Raw genomic sequence first — 18,675 nt, 5'->3', positions numbered from 1 at the left:
ATGTAGAGATTCATCCAGGAGTGGATTAAATCCTCCTGTCCCTTAGTCTGGGGGGTGGGTGGGGGGTGAGTGTTAGGGAGAATTCTCAGGAATGGCTAATTTTCCTTACCTACTGAGTCCCTCAGCAGCTTTGCTGGATTTCTAGGATTTATTTTTTCACCTGGTAAGAGTGTGAGCCCTTTTTTCCCACTCTTATCTTAAAGAACCTTGGTATTGTTTTAGGCTACCTTTTTTTATTTTATTTATTGTGCCTTAACCATAGTTTATTTGTCTTTTTACACATATTCCATAAAGTACACAATATTTGAAACAGTGCATCCAAACAAAAATCAGCAGGACAAAAAGGAATCCAAAATAAAAGAAAAGAAAAAAAATTATACAATCAGAATTTTCACCCAAGTTTCCTTTCTCAATGCCCATCCAACTTTAGATCTCTCAACAGTCTTACTATTTCTGCAGTTAGGAAAATTTCCTGTCCAGATGAGGCTCTGAACCAGAATTCCTCTGTGTCTAACCAACTAATGTCATGGACAAATCTTCTCAGTCTCAAGACTCTCAATTTTCTTGTGCCTGTACATTTAGATGTCAGATGTTTTAATGTTTGGGATTCATTGGCATCACATTTCAAACATCTATCATCTAATAAGGCTATATCTCTGGCTGCTTGAATTTCCATGGTCGGGAGTAAATTGAACCTGTACCTTAAGCTATCTTGGTAGCCTCGAACTTAAACCCGCTGGACCATATACGTTTTTATACGGATCCGGCTGGGTTTATTCGGCATTTCTTTTTGAAAATGTCTTTCTCGTGTTTTTCTTTGCGTGCCATACCAGGTTTGGTTCCTTTGTTCACCGTCGCTTTGCGGGCTTCTACACAGAAGCCCTCCTTAGGCGCCTGAAAGTCTGGGTAGGCAGAATGTGAGGGAGGGGTTTTAGGACCCCTGGCATGGGTTCCCTTGGTAATCCAAGTGCCACTCCTGTTTGATTGGCTAGGTGAATGTCCGGCCAGGACAGCCACCCTGCTGTGTGATTGACAGCCAGGCTGTGTGAATGCATACAAAGCAAGTCTCTGGGTCTGGAACGAAAGAACCAACGAGGAGCTGATGGAAGAGGACCCCTACCACAACTTAACCGCCCGGTGAAGCCCTGCTGCAGGTCCGAATCCTTGAACTCCAACTACAGAGAAGATCCTCCCGGAATCTTCTTCCCCTGAGCTGGTGGGACCAGCCAGTTCGCCCAAACTGCAAGCCAGGACTCCCTCCTCTGGTCGAATTTGCTGTACAGAGCTACAGTGGGCCGGATAGCCAGGAAGGTCGGACCCTACTTGGGTTTTAAGGAGTGCACCTTTTATTTGTTGTTTTGCTCTGCTGAGGGTTTCTTCCCTGGGCAGTGCAGGACATTCCAGCTTTCCTATTTCATGTCAGTTCGACAGTCACTTCAGGAACTGTGAGCCTGCAGGAACTGCCAGGAACGTCCGCCTCAGCTACAGCTTCTTCTCCATTTAAAGGTACTGTGCAAATCTGGTTGTTCGTTTCGTCCATCCGCGGTAAAGGTGTGTGAAACCTTTCCCCAATCCGAGGGCTTGTCCTTCTCTACTCTTTAAACTAACTTTTCTGCCGACCAACTTCGTCTGGGACTCTTGGCAAAGACTTAACCACGAACTATCCTGAACTGTGTGATCTTGAGCAAAAGACTTTTGTCCTATTGACTTTGGCCCTAAGCCTATTTGATTTGATTCCATCACTGTAGTTCCTCTTTCTAGATGCTCAATTTCTGCCTATCTTTGTCTTTCCTTCCCTTTTAAATTAATAGAGTGCCATTTTGCTACCACTTCATTTTGTGAGCTTAACTTGTCTGGAAACTATTGGGAGTGGTGTAGTGTATGAAGACTGTGATATTTGTACTGCTTTACTGTAGTGAGATGTTATACAACTGATGTGTAAATAAATGTATATTATTTTACTCAGAAACCTTGAGTCAGTGTTTGTTTGAATCATAGTAATTGCTTTCCTTTGTGCAACTATTGATACTGCTCACTTGCTCTTGAGATAGGTCTGGCTGCTCAGCCATCGCTACCACTTATACTGTGTAGTACAGGCTTGTACCAAAGGTGAATTTGTACTGTCACTTTTATTCTTAATTATGTGTGGTGTTCCCTAAGGGTACTGCATAATTCTGCCTAACATCTGGTCCCTTCTTGTCTCTGGAGGGTAGCTCAGCGGCAACATGCCCGCCTTGGAAGCAAGACGACACAAAGCCACACAGGTTCGATCTCCGGGTCCGCACTTGGAAACCTCTGGGTATTGAGCACATTATAAATAACCTATCATATCATACAGGGGCCAGACCCTCCACGACCAGCCTTCTTCAGCCCCACTCCCAGCACTTGCCTTTGGGCTCCCTTCTCTGACTTGACTACTTAGTCTGGTTCAACCCCCCCTCCTCGCACTTACCCACCCCTATCCCGTCCCCCGCGCCCTTGTCCACCCCTATCCCGTCCCCCGCGCACTTGCCCTTGGGCTCCCCCTTGGCACTTACCCCCAGCATCCTCCCAGTTGCTTCTCCTCCTTCCAGCACCTTCCTCTGGACATGCCCCGCTGACTAGACTAGTTGCCTGGCTCACCCTCCTTCATCGCACTAGCACACCCTTCCTCCTTCCTCCTGTGCACTTACCCTCCTGGCTTCCTCACGCACTTACCCCCATCACTCACCCTTTCCCCCTCCCTCCGTCATCCCCATTCTCCTTACCTTCCCCTTCCCCCTGACCTTCCACTCCTCCCCCTTTCTCCTCATATTGCTGCACTTGCACGATCCGAATGTCACAAGCCTAGTAAGACGACCGTTATTGTTGTTTTTCCTCCTTGTTCCCCCCCTCGACCTGTCTTGCGAAGCCTGGAAACACTTTCTGCTGTATAGGCGCCTTAAAAATGCTCAATAAATAAAAATAAAAAATGTTCTTGAGGATGAGACACGTTAAAAATGTAGCCGCGAGTATCTTTATAAAGGGCGCACTCTACATGACCTTTCACACAAGTGATGAAAGGTGAAGAGGGGCCTGAAAACACGGCAAGGCAGCACCCCCAACAACTAGAAATTGCTGTACCCAACCAAACAGAAGTATTGATTAAAGGCAGATACGTTGGAAGTGGCCCACAAAAACTATGAAATGGCTGCATGTTTCTTAGGGCAAAATCTGAAATTAAAGTTGTCACTTTATGAATACTACATTTGAACAGGCAACGGACATCCTGAAAAAGGGGTATTTGGTTGTGAACTTCTTATCTAACTGATTTTTCTTTCCATTCCATGCAATACTTCCTATTTGTATACTGAAAGCTTTTCAAAATGGGGTCCTTTTTGTGTTCAAGAGGTTCTAATCAGCATCTTCTCCTATCTTAGCTTGTTCATTAATAGGTAAGCCCTGTTTTTACCTTTCGCCCTACGCGGCGCGGAAATACTGCTTGCCATTCTGAATGTGCAACCAAATTGATGAGTAACTGATTTTTGAGAGTGTATTCTTTTCTCCAGAATATGATAAACAAACTAGCAGTGGTCGAAGTGGGCAGGAGCGGTAGGGAGTGGTTCTCCTCTACTTTTTTCAATTAGGATGTACTGTTCCTATACTTTTATTTAAAAAAAGTAGCCGTTCCGGGATGGTTTCGTTTTAAAATAAAAGTGTAGGAAGAAGTTGAAACTTGCACTTCACAGAACATTCCCTTCAACAGCGGGCGCACTGGTTTAGGGGTTTGCATTGTGCATGGGAGGGTGTGTGAAGATGGAGTTTGTGGGGAGCGGGGCAGGCCAGCAGGGAATATGGTTCCTTCTATTTATTTTCGTACACTTTGACCACTGCAAACCAGTGCTTATGGCAAGGGGTGAATGCCTTCAGAACCATAGCCAATTTTGCTTGAAAACATGTACAAGCATGTTCCCTGCCCAAACCACCATGAACCCTTCTATCCCATACCAGTACTTCTTAATTTGTTGGCAATAGATTACAAAGACATGTAAGGCTTCTAGAAGACCTCATCTATCCAGACTTCAGGAATGCCAACACAGCCTTCTATGACATCTGCAGATCATCTCATTCTTACTGGCAGAAACGACCAATGGTCCCAGGACTTGTGTCCATGTATGACATTTGGATGGCGAGATCAAGATTAAGGGCACAGCTAGTGTTTTTGCAACTGCCTTTCTGCACCATCATACATGTGGAGCCCCTATCCTCTTTACAGCCCCACTTGTGTAGTTGTGTCCAACCTTGGTCCCAAAGTCGGACATTACCAAGACTGTATCAACGCTTGTGCATGCACACTGATCTTGGATAACAAACACATTAACATCTTGGATTGTATCCGTAGCATAGTCACATATTTCATTCTCACTTTTCTTAGCAGAAGAAATGGTTCTTACTCGTAGGTCCCAGCCTGGGGGTGATGGTCCTGATGAAGTGCTGTGTCTGGGAGGTTCAACAGAAATATGAAGGGAATGTCAGGTTTTGCCGCAATACATTTTGTCGAAGAAGAATTCGTAGAGTTTTTTTTTACAGTGGATTTTGTTGCATATGGATGTGGGTGTGGGTTTAGTGAAATAATTAATGTAGGGGTCCTAAGGGGAGGATGCTGGGGTCTCCCCCTGCATAAATATGCAGCAAAATGAACCTTTCAAAAGAAACAATGATTTCTCCTTCGGGGAAATGTATTCGAGCAAATCACCCTAAACCAATATAAAAGGGGTGGTGGCGGCGGTGCACATATCCAATGAAATGCTGGTGAATGAATTGAAGAGCACTTTTTTTTGTATCCACTCATGTTTTCAAACATACAGCTTTAAAAGGTTTGGGGTACCTCAATGTGGGGGCCCCTCTTGGAAACTTGGATTCAGTAAATTCACATATAATGAAAAGAGACTCAGTTTCTACTGTTCAAACGGAACCAATGTGTAATGGTTTAATGATCGTTGTATTCATACAGAAGGAGCAAGAGGGTTTCCTTTAGATATGGGCAAATAATAGCTAGGTAAGGCTGTAGGAAACTGCAGGACCCAAGGCTAACTTTTTTAGGTTAGTAGGCACGGCACCTACTTAACGACCCAGTTAAGTAGCCTAAAACATATCACACGCAAGACCTTTGACATGCAGCAATGTGAACACATAGGACATTTTAAATACCACTTTGCTGCTTCCATGATACTTTCCGAGTGCTCTTCATTCTCGTGTTGGCTCATGATTTTAGCAGGAATCCTCTGGAAGCTTCATACGCCTGTATCTCTATTTGCATTCTCCCCAGAACTTTGCACTTCTTAAAGATAGTATGGTGTTAAGGCAAGGCGACAAAATCCCAAAAAGGTATTTGCCAGTTTTGGATCCTAAAGCAATCCCATCTCTGTTGCAATATAGCAAACGAGACACACATGTTTGAGCCAGGTCATTGCGGTGAAAGGGTCAGGCAAATATCTCGATTCTTTAATGATCGATTTGTCAAATGCGTCATGAATTCAATCTTCATTTGGATTTTCAATGTATCCGTGTTATAATGACTGTGCCCTACAAAGTGCTTGTTTGCGCCTGATACGCCCTTGCACATGAGATTCTGATATGCTGATCTGAATTTAATCCTTGCACATGTATTGCTTCTGATACAGTGCGTTGTCAGGAGGCCTTAGGAACGATCCATGAAGTTAACCTGCGCGCGTTTTCATCATGCCCCTAGCCCCCGATTGTCCTTACAATGAGAACATTTAACCTTCCACTACCTATGATATGATAGGTTATTTATAACGTGCTTAATACCCAGAGGTTTCTAAGCGCGGACCTGGGGATCGAACCTGTGTTGCTCCGTGTCGTCTTGCTTCCAAGGCGTGCACATTGCCTCTGAGCTATCCTCCCAGACATATAGAGGCACATCCCAGCAACTAAGCTGAGGAAGCAGAATTGAATGAAACCAATAGACACTCCTGGATTTACTGGCACAAGAGGTGGCTCCTCAATCCACTTGGCGTAATCATGTAAAAAGCATGCTCGTCACCCTAGGACTGGTGGAGGTATGTCATCATCCAAGCAATATTAATTCCAGGAAAACGTTTTTGTAGTGACGTTTGCATATGGTTTGAACGAAAGAAAGAGTTGTAAAGTCTTGTGAGCAATGTTCCACAGTGCACGCGTTCTGGGCTAGCAAGAAGGTGATTGGATATGAGGATTATTTTGACATGATTCGCCCTGCCACCAACTCGCTCGCTATATGGATGGGTCTGGTTCTTTTAGCTCACTTTATGCATTCCTGGTTTGCGTCAAATGTCGACACATGTACGTACTGCAATGAGTCAGGAGAGTCGGCCCAGCATTTCCTCTTTAATTGCTCAGGATCTGTCCTCCGTCAAATTTAGTATTTGGATCCGCTGCTGAGAGCGAGTCTGATATTCTCACTGACTGAAGCAAGTGGTTGCGAGCGGTGCTCTGCTACTTTTTTAATTTGTTTTACTATCCCTATACTTTCATTTGAAAAATAAACCCTTCCAGAATGGTTTCATTTTAAAATAAAAGTGTAGGAAGAGGTTGGAACGTTCCCTTAAACAGCAGGCGCATTTGTTTAGGGGTTTGTATTGTGCGCGGGATGGGGAGTGGCGATAGGGTTTGTGGGGGGCGTGGCAGGCCAGCAGGGAACATAGCTCCACTACTTCTTTTCATACACTTCGACCACTGGCAATGGCCTTATGTAAATGCATGGAAAAGAGAATTGTGATCCAAGCTGTATCTAAGTTCATCTTTCATCTGTAGCGCTAAAAATGTTACACTGGCTTCCAATCAAACAGCGAATCACGTTCAAAACAATGTGCATAACACACTAAGCAATCCACGGCCAAGGAGCAGAATTCCTACAAAAGAAAATAATGATTTACCAACCGACAAGAACACTCAGATCAAGCAACGACATACGCCTAGAACCAAAACCTTAGCACAAGGAAAAAGCTGGGGGATCCTCCTTCTCTCACCTGGCAGCAAAAACTTGAAACACCCTCCCGAAAGACATACGAAACACAAATGACAATATTCAGGAAACTACTCAAAACCTGGCTCGTTGCCACAGAACCAGAATAAATCAACTCGAGAAAAAAAATAGTAATCACTCCTCCAAAGCCAAACCCCCTCCCTAGGCTAAACCCAAGGGACAGGGACCGTCGCTAGTGATGAAGGAACCTTAAACACAAACACACACCGACAGGACCGAAGCACTTCCAATTCATCAGGAGGGAAACACGACCTAGGTGCTCAGGGCGACGATGCTAGGCAGAGCCTGCTTACGGTCAAAAAGCAACCCATAACCTTAGCAATCTTAACCCTGTGTGGGGAGTCCCTCACCTCCTGTTCCTCCCACAGATCACTAGACTGCCTCAGGGATAGGCTTGCCTCACGCAGAACCAGGTGAATGAACCGCAGAGGAATGCTCCAGCAGACAGCAAGGCCAGAGACACCCAGCACAGATGCCCAAAAGAACGAGACAACCCCACTGACCCATGCGCTCAAATCTACACTCTTGGCACATACCTCTGAAACCCTAAACAAGCACAACCACTCTCCTGCACTGCAAACCACAAGCACCTCACTACACTGCAACAACAGAACAAACCACACATAGTGGCTCATTCCGAGTCGTGCGGTCTGGTAATAAAGTGCCAGTCTCCAAGGATGCTGGCACTTTACCGGACCGCCCGACTACGGGAGTGCCGGTGGGGTACCTGGGTTACCTCCAGCTAAATGCTGGAGGTAAACCAGGTGCCCTACCAGCCAAAAAAGCCCTTGTTACTGGTAAAAATGGAAAACACCCTCATGGAGTCCTATGGAACTCCATGAATGGGGATCAACACTGCTCCACCGACACCTGTAATGCGGCGGCAATGCCGCCAGACAGGGTGCCGGAAACGGTATCCACATTTGCCGGTATCCTGAGGCCGATGGGCTCTCACAACAGCACATGGGAGCCCACAGATCTGGAACCACACCCATGCTCAGCGAATGGTGCTAACCGAACTGAAGCTGCCATCAGGACATCACAAATCTCGTTCTACTTTTATCCCGCTACACCCTACTAACCGATCCTACCTTTTTAATTTTCAGATCTGCCAGAGCACCAGGGGACCACTCGGCAGTGATAGTTCGCAGTATAAATATCCTTTAACATAACGTATAGAGCCTGGCTTAGTAGAAATAAAATCACACGGTTGACTAAGATAAAAGAGAAGGTCAAGGAATAATAGCTCAGTTTGACATTTTATATTTCTCTAAATATGAGTTTGATTGTTTGCCTGGAGTTTTGTTGTAGAAAAAGGAGTTTGAAAAAGGAAATAATGTCCTCCCACCACAGGCAACCATGTATACCTTTTCTGAATTCAGATTATCCATACATCACCATTCACTACAGTATTTAATGTATTTTAATTGGGCATTTAAGGGTCGTAGGATTAGAAGCCTTTTTAACTGATATGTTAGTATGATATATGCATAACGTAGGTATGGTCAGGATACTGTTTGTAAGAATTTAGGAATCATTGTTTTTATAATGTACTTTTCAATGGAGTGATTCGTGTAATGGTTGCGTTTTATCTTTTGAATGATCTGTAATTCTATTGTAGTGTTGTGACATGCTGCCAAAATAAGCCAAGATTGACTTGACAATGAGAACATTGATTGGAGCCCAAACCCTTTCCTTGTTGATTTGGGGAAGTCACTCTATTTCCAAATAGAGTTCCTTCACATTTTGTGCATTATCTCTGGTTGCACACATTGCTTCAAAGTCGGTAAGGTAGCTCATGGGTAGTGCGCTCGCCTTGTGAACAAGATGGCTGCGCAACATGAGTTTGATTCCTGACCCCGTGCTCAGAAGCTGGACGAGTCTGACATTACTCTATATAAATCAACAATAAGAAAATAATGAATAAATAACCTACTGCCACATTGCTTGCCAGAGAGACACTTACTACTGGTCTGGGAGCAGTTTGCATTTGAATACGAAGAATTCTGTAAACGCCCGCGAAGAAGCAAAGCCTTCTGGTGGAACGGATCGCTCGCCCTGGAGTTCTGATCAAAAATCACCCGGTGATGGAGCACAAGGTTGACGAAGCTGTAAGAAAAAAATCAGTTGTGCGACTGTGGAGAACCAAAGAGATTCAACGACTTGAGGTGTGTAGTTGTACACGCGCACCCATGTCAGACAAGCATTTCATCATAAAAGATCTAGCAATTCAATAACTCAACAAGTTTGATAGAATTGTGCACTTTACAGAATAAAACCCATTGGGCCAGATTCTCAAATACGAGGCCAAATAAAAGCGCTGAAGATGTGCCTTTTCTATTTGCATTTGAGAAATGCACAGGTTAACTTACTCTCAAATGTGACCTAAGCAGTTCCCCGGAGATTTGTGGCAGCACGAAAGTTATACTGGCTAGCCCTCTTGCATACATTTTTTTCGGGAGCATGCCCCTATAGGAATGTATGACAGGCTCCCAGCACCCACATGGTTGCTGTGATTGCATTTCACAGTTATAGCACCTTAAAGGGCTATCATGGATGTAGGAGGAAGGGAACTACAAGTAGTCTCTTCTCCCTTTCCATGGTGGTCATTGACGTGGAAGGAAAGTGCGGGACTGCACGTTTTTGCCGCCAGGAAGGGACATGGCAGCCTCAGCTAAGTGAGACGGGTTGAGGTGGGAAGGAAGTGGGTGGGAGAGGCGGACATTGATGGTGCAGTTAGGTCGAGGGTGCAGAGCACTAAGGGCTTATCTTACCGGCAGGGAAGATGGAGGCCTCCCGCTTCTGAGGACGTTCAGAATAGAGGCAATGCCATGAGGGTTAGCTCACCTTCCAAGCTTCCTGATTGGCTTGGAGGGCCCATCACTCCCCTTGCTGAGTTCTAATTTAATAGACTACGCAACAGTGACATACAACGTACATCCTTCCTATCTGTATACTGTGCCTTTATAATGCCGACTGCACGTTGATTGCGCAGTCAGCATTATAATAAATTCCGACTCCAATTACTGCAAACAATCGGAGCGGTGGCGGCAGGGTTGCCCCCGCTCCTCTTGGTCACTGCAATGGAAGTCTGGGGCTGCAGGCGAGTCCCCTGCATACCGCTGTGGTAAGCTGGGGACAAGAAAGTAAAAAAACAAAAAAAGATAAAACACCCTGAGGCCTCAGCTCAGACCCAAGTAAGTGGCAGGAACTGACGCCGCAGGGATAGTGTGGAGTCGGCAGTGCATACAGAAGTGTGCCGCCGAAATGTAAGTGGGGGCGGGAGCTGGTTGGGCAATGCAGATCAGGGCATGCAGGCAAAAGTGATCTATCTGATCACTGTGCCGCGCCGTAATTGGAGTCGATATTTTCGTAGGCGAAATTACAGGAGGTGCAGTGATCACATAGATCCTCTGTACACTGGAGGCATCGAAGCTTTAGCTTTTCATATAAAAAGGCACTCATCCAGTTTTCTTTGAGCATTTCAAAATGTTATAGCATGTGATTGAAATATTAGCAATTCATGTAATGTATTTATGAATAACTTCGGGATTATTCATAAGCAAGCGCTTGGATTGAGGATCAGATCTACTCGCTCCTGCTAGCCGTTTCATTGGCTAGTGTGAGAGAGGATTTGCTTTGATTGGCAGTGTTTCACTATCAAAAGTATCCAGGAGGTTAAGGGTGGGCACCGCTTAAATATTCAAAATTCGTAGAATGTGGAGTGGTGGGTATTGGAGCGCACCTTGAGGCCATGGTACAAGGTTACTATTACTAGATCAAGCCAGAACCAGAAGTTTATCTGGTACTAAGTGCGCTCACGTTCTATTCTCCTATGGAGTTGCAATGGGATTGTAGTTTTATGTCAAATGTTCAAAATGGAAGTCTAAATCAATAGACAAAAAGTATGTTGATGTAGCCAGTTTCCAACATTTAATTCAGAGGCATGAAGTACGCCCAACTGTTCAGTGCCAAAGTCTTTCTATGCCAATGCATTTCGGGCTATGTCCGTCATCAGGGCTTCAAGGCACTGAGCGTGTTGTCACTAACTGTGACGTTGGCGTGTGGATCTCAGAGCGTCATACATCTTGTGGTTTGACAACAGCTAACCAAGCCGCAGCTCTTGATCTCACTTTGCAAATGTGGCTAGCTGATGCCGAACCACTAGATGTATGACATCCTGTATTCACAAATGGGATGCGCTTTAAAATGTGCAGAAAACCAGCGCTGTTTAAACAAGTTGAAGCGAATGTGTAATCATCTCTGACACTTCAATGCTTTTCTCAAGTGTGAACAGCTGCTCTCCCAGTGGCATTTCCACCCTTCACCAAGGATACCATTGTTTTTTTTTCTTTGTGACACATTTCTCTCCTGTGGGTGCACGGAGAATGTCATATATTGGCGTCAATTGGAAGATCCCAACACTAATGTATACAACAGACTCGCTAGTACATTTTGTGTCCTGCTGCACAGCCCCTCTTAAAGGCACAGGTCTACTTAAACAATATGATGTCCTATGAATTTCTCAAACTAAGGCAAATAAAAAATCGCACCCTTTATGCATTTCTGTTTGTGGTAGTTTTTGAGAATCTGACCCCCCCGCCCCGTCCCCCTACGTTCTAAAGTGAACCGTTAAACACTACAATTGTATGCATCAATCGAATCTCCATGAAAATGCACCTCAGTAAAAACACCCTATTTTGTAGTAAGGCATGTGATATAGTGGCTACTTTGTTGACCCTGGAATCCCGTGACCTGTGTTATTGCAAATGTGTCACTTGACCAACATTGTGTCATTTTGGCCAACCCATTTATCCTCCTGCTCCCCTGGTGTAAATAAGCGTAATAGACATATGTAAACAAAACTGCATGGTGGGCTGTTCAGTATTGTCTCAATTACATATTCCTCTTTGTCAGAATCCTTCCCAATGGAGGCAGCACCCTCAGAAGACCCCCTTCTTTTTTCAGTCCAGGAGTTGCCTGCAAAGAATGGGATGTTCATTCCATCTGGGGGTGTCACCCCTGACACTCATCCTTTGTGCTGCTTCCCCCTTCTCCTGCCATGCCCCCACCAGCCCTGCCTGAACTCGAAGTAAAAATGGTCACAACTCTCGGATCCCGCCTGATTCCCTTAACTCTCCACACACTCCAGTACCACAACAGTCCCCTTCTGGGCCGATGCAGGCCCTGTCTGTTCAACCTGTACTAGCATGGTCCTGAAGACGCCCTTTCCTGGCTGTCTCTTTAAGAGGCCACCCAGGAAACACGGTCTAAAGAATTTATAGTGCCTAGTATACCTATTCCATCATGCCAGTGCCGCTATGGTCTGGTGTCAACTGGACCCACACTGTACTGTTTTGTCTATCGCACCGTATGTTGCTAATGCTTTGGCTAAATGTTCCCTGTAAAGAATATCTCACTTAGCAACTTCAATTTATATAGAACACAGAGGCAAGACTACTACTGAGGCAAGATAGGTGAGGACACATAACGCCAGCCCCAAAATCACTCCACTGGCTACCAGAAAAGAATACATTTCAAAGCACTCTGCATCATCCTTAGACCACTTGATTTTATTTTATTTGAATTTCTATATAGCGCTAAATCTCCCATGGGCCTCGAGCCGCACAATTAACAGAAACAATTACAGGCATACAAAGAAAAGAAGAAAGAAGTGATCAGGTTACTGCGTGGAGTGGAGCAATTTATTCTGGATCCAGTTTAAAGAGGTGGGTCTTCATTCCCTTTTTAAACTCTACGATGGACCTGGTCTCTTGTAGTTGGGTGGATATTTTGTTCCATGCCAAGGGAGCTTGTACATCAAATATGGTGTCTGCTCTAAAACCGAGAGTTTAAATATAGGTTGTAGAAGCTTGGTGGTATCAAAGGAATTCAATTTGTGATCTGCACTACGGAACCGCACAGTCTTTGCGCACAACAAAATGGTCGCCTGACCTGCCACCCACCAGTGTGAGCGTGAGAGGCCAGAAGCGCCATGAGCGAAATCAGTGCTAAGGAATATGGTGCTGTTCAAAATCTGTTGTTATTAATGTCAAAAAGGGGTGCAATACTGGTGCTCACCACTACCAGAAAGCCGGCATTTTAAAACCACCAGACACTTGTGTAAAACTGAACAAATGAACCAAACCAGACCAAAGAAAGACTTACTAAGAGGTGGATACAATGTAAAACTATATTCTGAAATGACTTGAAGGGAGTAATTACCTGGAGGCAACCAGACGTGGACTCCCTGCTCACAGTGCTTAGAGAGGCTCAGCTTCACCTCACTGATGATGCCCAACAAGGCTGAAACACGTGTATGGGGTTGCTGGTGGTACTCTTGTTCAGAGAGGAATTGCCATAGCATTTCGGTGCTGCACTGCCCATGCGGGCAGGATAAAGACTGATATGCTAATGGATATTTCCCATCTGTGAAAGGTACAGTGAGCAAAAAGCAGATGGCTGCGAACTCTCAATGTGGTTAACAACCACTGAACAGGTTATCATGCCTTGTTCTTCCGAGAGAGGGGCGCCTGCTACCTTTGTTGAATTTGTTGAAGGAACTTGGGGTTGGTCACCCTAGGTTACCTGGGGGCAACCAGACGTGGACTCCCTGCTCACTGTGCTTAGAGAGGCTCAGCTTCACCTCACTGATGATGCCCAACAAGGCTGAAACACGTGTATGGGGTTGCTGGTGGTACTTCTGTTCAGAGAGGAATTGCCGTAGCATTTCGGTGCTGGACTGCCCATGTGGGCAGGACAAAGACTGATATGCAAATGGATATTTCCCATCTGTGAAAGGTACAGTGAGCAAAAAGCAGATGGCTGCAAACTCTCAATGTGGTTAACAACCACTGAACAGGTTATCATGCCTTGTTCTTCCGAGAGAGGGACGCCTGCTACCTTTGTTGAATTTAAAGTAATTGTCTAATGTATGTATTGAAAATAGCTGGGGATGTCAGGAGCTTAAGTGAATTTGGGTTTAAAGCCACTAAAATCGAAATGTTTAGAATAAATGAGTGACCTACTTTTGAGTGTCACATAGGTTGCAATTGTTTAAATGTCATAGTGTTGAACTTAGAATCAGTGTTCTAGCTGCATGTGTAAAAATTGCAAGTTTGGTTTGAATGTAGAAAACTGGGAACCAAAGTGACATTTAGCTGAAGCCTGGCTTAAAGAGATTGAATTCTTCTTGACAACTACCCCCGACAGGAGTTGAAACTTGATCAGCAGCTGTGTTCCCAGGCCTGGTTGCATTCTGCTGCCCCTGCCAAAAGGAGATGACACCTCTCTGATTGAATTAGGGGAGTGGCACCTGGGGACTGCAGGAAACTGAACAAAGCACTGTCTTGGGCTCAGGCAAATGTTATATAGGGGGAGGTCGTAAAATAGCTTCCTCTTGTTAACTGGACATATAATATTAGAAAAATGGTACATAGATAAATAGGTATTTGGATCAGAAATAGATTTGTGTGCAATTTGACAAGGGGAGGATCCTCTGACCATAAACCTACCTCATCACTCTGACTCACTGTTCCCTTCTCAAATCAGGTCAAAGAGAAATCCTTGACCTATCAAATCGTGAGTGGGTTGGGCAAAGAAAGTTAGCATCCACACCCATTTTCAAAAGACATAAAAAGAGCCACTGGAACCCAGGCAGGGACATTCATTTTCCAACCTTCAACTGAATTCCTGCGCAGCACGCTGACGGAGACTCCAGACTTCAAATCCATCAATCTCCAGAGACCAGAACTTTGAACCCAGACTCCAGAACTTGTAGCAGAGAGGCCTGAATCCACACGCTGAATCCTTTTTCAGCAGGCCTCAAAATCATTTGCAAACTATTCAACAGCTGGGCAAGCTGTTTGAATTCTTTGCCAAGAACTTTTGCCAGAACCGGTAGCAGACCCAGAAAGCAGCGCTGTATCCAGAGAGACCAGAGATCCAGAGAGACCAGACCCAGACCGGATCGCTGTTCAGTGCTGAGAGCTGACCCAGATCGCTGTGCGCAGAACCAGTACCCAGTGGCGAGAGAACCGCAGCCAATCCTGACCCGATCCGTGACGAAGTCGCATTCCTGTCCAAAATATAGTGTGAGTACTCAGCCAGAACTGTGCAAAACCAATCTCTTAGTTTAAAATAATCTAATTCAAACTAGTTTAACCTATTGAGAACTGCATCATAGAAATCGTGTCCCTCCTGTTGATTCAAAGCTGCAAAACTGTCATCTGTCATTCTGAGCTTTACTTTTATTTTGAGAATCTACCTTCAAAAAATCATCCGTATCTCTTGAACCGTTTCTTATAGAAGCGAGATATAACTTTTATTTTAAAGCTGAGATTCTAAGCTTTCCAACAATCTCTAAACCGACTTGCTACTCCTTATAGTTCCTTCGTAATTGTGCTTGACGCACGCGACTAAATTGCTGCGATTTGACATTTTGTTTCATTTCAGCCACGTGTAAAAATATTTGTCTTTTGCTTCCATTACGGAATTCCGTTTTCAACCTGGTAACCAGCCCTGAATCATTGACAGGGCTGGCCTGAACTGATTTAAAGTATCTCTCACTCACCCTGAACCTCTAGAGGGAATTAAAATCATTTTTAGCATATTTGTCCCTTCTTTGCATACCACCTTTAAAGTACTTTGCCTGTGGCTAAAATCATCCCTGTTTCTCTAAGCTTGCTAGGGGGGAACTGAATTCGTATTGTACTGTGATTGTATTCCTGAAGACTGTTTGTGTTACTTCCACCTCCTTACATTGCATAGAGGGGGGTGAATCGTCAGAGAAAAAGTGATCATATTATCTTCTGCTAAAATCATATCAAGTTTATTTCTGTGCTGCCATTTATTCATCTTTGCATCTCCTTGAAACCATAAAGCATTCCCAGCTACCTCATCCTTTATACTACTCCTAAGTAATTAAGTCAGTGTGCTAGTATAACATTATCCATTGTTGATCACTGTCATATTCACAAGTGTGCTATCAATTATCAATTTATTTGTAAAAGTGTGATATATATCTATTGTTTAATTTTTCAAATAAACCTTTTTAATTTGCAAAACAAACCTACTTCTTGGCTCAGTGGGGTCAGGGGGATTCTAGGGGTTCATCATCCAGATTATAATTTGTCATAAAAATATATAAATAAGGGCTTCCCTTGAGCAATCCCAGACAATGCACTGACTTAGTGGGAATGCTTGAATGTTTGATTGGAGTCATTAATAGAGTGGGGGCTCGTCTGGGATTCTGGATTAGATCTATCACTTGTGCAGATTAATACAGTGTGCTTACTGACAGAATATATAAATTCTGTTGGATCACCACGCCGTGTTACACTGTAAAGACACCCCTCAAAGGAACGCTCTAAGGAAATGGTCTGTTTTGCAAAATAAAATACAAACTTCTGTAAGTCAGGAAGGAAATCAAGTTCCAGAATGACGACCTTGGTAGATATCAAAATAGCCAGAGAACACCTCTTACATAAGTTATTTGTGAGAGGTGAGTGGGCTCATCAGGACCAGGCGGTCTGGTTGCAGGCAATCGCACCCCAGATCACTGAAACAGGGTCAGATATATGGAGAGATCAGGGTCCCTTACATGTGGCCCTGAGTGAACTATATATGGCCCCTAAGGCCAAGGATGAGCACAACAAGATTGCCAGGGTAGCGGCATATTTATATTTACATATGGGAGCCATACAGGACAAATGTGCTGAAGGCCAAGATCTGGCAAATAGGCAACTGATGGCATTAGAGAAGGCCTAATCTGACCTGGTCTCTTCTGAGCAGAGGCTGCAGAGGAGCCAGGAGTCAGAAAATGATAGTAGGCAGTATATTATTAAAATAAAGGAGGATATGGATATCCTGCAACAGGAAAAGTCTGACCAGGATAACAGATTTCTGGCCTTGCAGAAGGAGTACCAAGAAGGTTTGGACGCCCTAATGCAGAGCCAGAAAAAGCTGGAGCAACAACTAGACTTTAACAGGGCATGCACAGAGCAGGTAGCCACCCTGCAAATCCGACTAGACAGAGAGAAAGAGGAAAGCAATAAATTGATTTTGAAAGACCTGGATACCCTTCAATGGCAGAGGGACGACCTGGCGGCACAGATTCAGGCTCTTACTCAGGAAAGGGATACCTTAGGCCAGGAAGTCTGCCACTTAAAAAGAAAAATTCAAGAAAATCACTTGGCCCTCTAGGGACTGGGTGACCTCCAAAAAGAGCATCAGAACTTGTTAGAGCACACCGGGAGGGTGGAAGATGCTCTGACAAGAAAGGGGCAGGCCAGTAGGGACGGTGCCCAGGAGGTAACCACCCTGCAGCAAAGACTGACCCAGTGCTCCAGGACCAATCAGGAAGCACACAGGGAAAATGAGGCTTTCTGTCAGCACAATGATAGGCTCCAGCAACAGGTAGCCATGCAGGAGAGACTGATAGAAAGGCCTTGGTTGAGGAACTGAAAGCCCAGACTCTTGCATTGCAACAGGGAGCAGGGGCTGATAGAGATGAAGTTCGCTGGGAAAGGGAAAAACCTGAGCATAACCTCAGGAGCCCTAGTACCAGAGGCCTTCATCTCTCCCAGTCCGTGGACTCTGCCACCCCCATGTCCCCTGGCGCACATGAGCACAGGGCCCCAGGGAGGGAAGATTACTATCTGGCCAAAAGTATGGGGTTCATAGGCCAGTACCTCCCAGGAATGGATGGGCGGGCATCCGGGTATGGGCACCCAAGTACAGTGCAATTTAGTGGGGAACCCCAGGAAAGTAGGGGCATCCTAAAAACCTCTGCCCAGATAGGTCAGTGGGGGGTACCCATCAAATACTGGCAGCAAGGAGGGATCTGAAGACTCCTCTGAGCGGCCCAGGACACAGGAGACCAGGTCACCACATTCTGCCAGCCATTCCCAGGCTCGCAGAATCTGGGAGAGCCTGGAAGATCAGACGGGCACCTCTGGGAGCAGTGCTTCTGAGTCAGAGGAGGAATGGACCAGGGTTACCCGAACCAAAAAGGCCAATAAGGCAAAAAAGGGCCTTGCTTAAGGACCCCTTAAAGCAGATCAAGGCAATAAGGAGTGTCATCACCCCTTATCACAAGAACTCCAAGTATTCTGTTTGGGAACACTTGGAGCTCTTTCAGCAAATAATGGAGACTTTCCATTTGAAGGACAGCAGTAGCTGCATTCAGTATGTCAAATGGACATTCTCCCCAGAATACTCCAGTTTCTTTGCGGGGATGGAGGACCAAAACCATTCAAGATGGTCCACATACAGGGCAGCCATCTTGAAACATTTTTCTGTTCACCGGAATCCCCACGAGGCTCGCAAGGCAGCCTACAATTTGCAATGTGGGGAGGATCAGGCCCTACAAGAATTTGTGCAAGAATTGAAGCATGCCTTTGCGCAGACCACCAGAAGGGTGCGCACGGACAGCAGAGAATTCATCAACACATTTTTCCATGCACTCCCCAAATACATAATGACCCAGTTCGTGAGAGATTTTCACGAGAAAAGATCTTTAGACTGGGTCATTGAGCAAGCCACCCGCATCTATGAGGTGCAGAAACCGGTGGAAAATAAGAATCAGCCCAAAAACCCCAAAACCGACAGCACCCCTGCTGCTGCGAAGGTGGCAGAGGTAAAGGTTGCCCCCGTTTTAGATTTGGAGA

The 18,675-nt window shown here is 45.1% G+C and overlaps 1 protein-coding gene across 1 annotated transcript in view; it reads right to left on the bottom strand.

The window, feature by feature from the left end:
- Positions 1-18,675, bottom strand: part of LOC138492854 (mucin-3A-like) — a 472,647-nt gene that overhangs the window by 202,119 nt on the left and 251,853 nt on the right. Inside the window, exon 9 of the mRNA XM_069620187.1 lies at positions 8,973-9,115. Within this exon, the coding sequence (XP_069476288.1) occupies positions 8,973-9,115 (143 nt within the window). The remainder of the gene's footprint in view (positions 1-8,972; positions 9,116-18,675) is intronic.

Source organism: Ambystoma mexicanum, chromosome 10, assembly GCF_040938575.1.
Source record: "Ambystoma mexicanum isolate Mex_15411 chromosome 10, UKY_AmexF1_1, whole genome shotgun sequence".
NCBI lineage: Eukaryota > Metazoa > Chordata > Amphibia > Caudata > Ambystomatidae > Ambystoma > Ambystoma mexicanum.
This window is presented reverse-complemented; position numbering and strand designations above follow the sequence as displayed.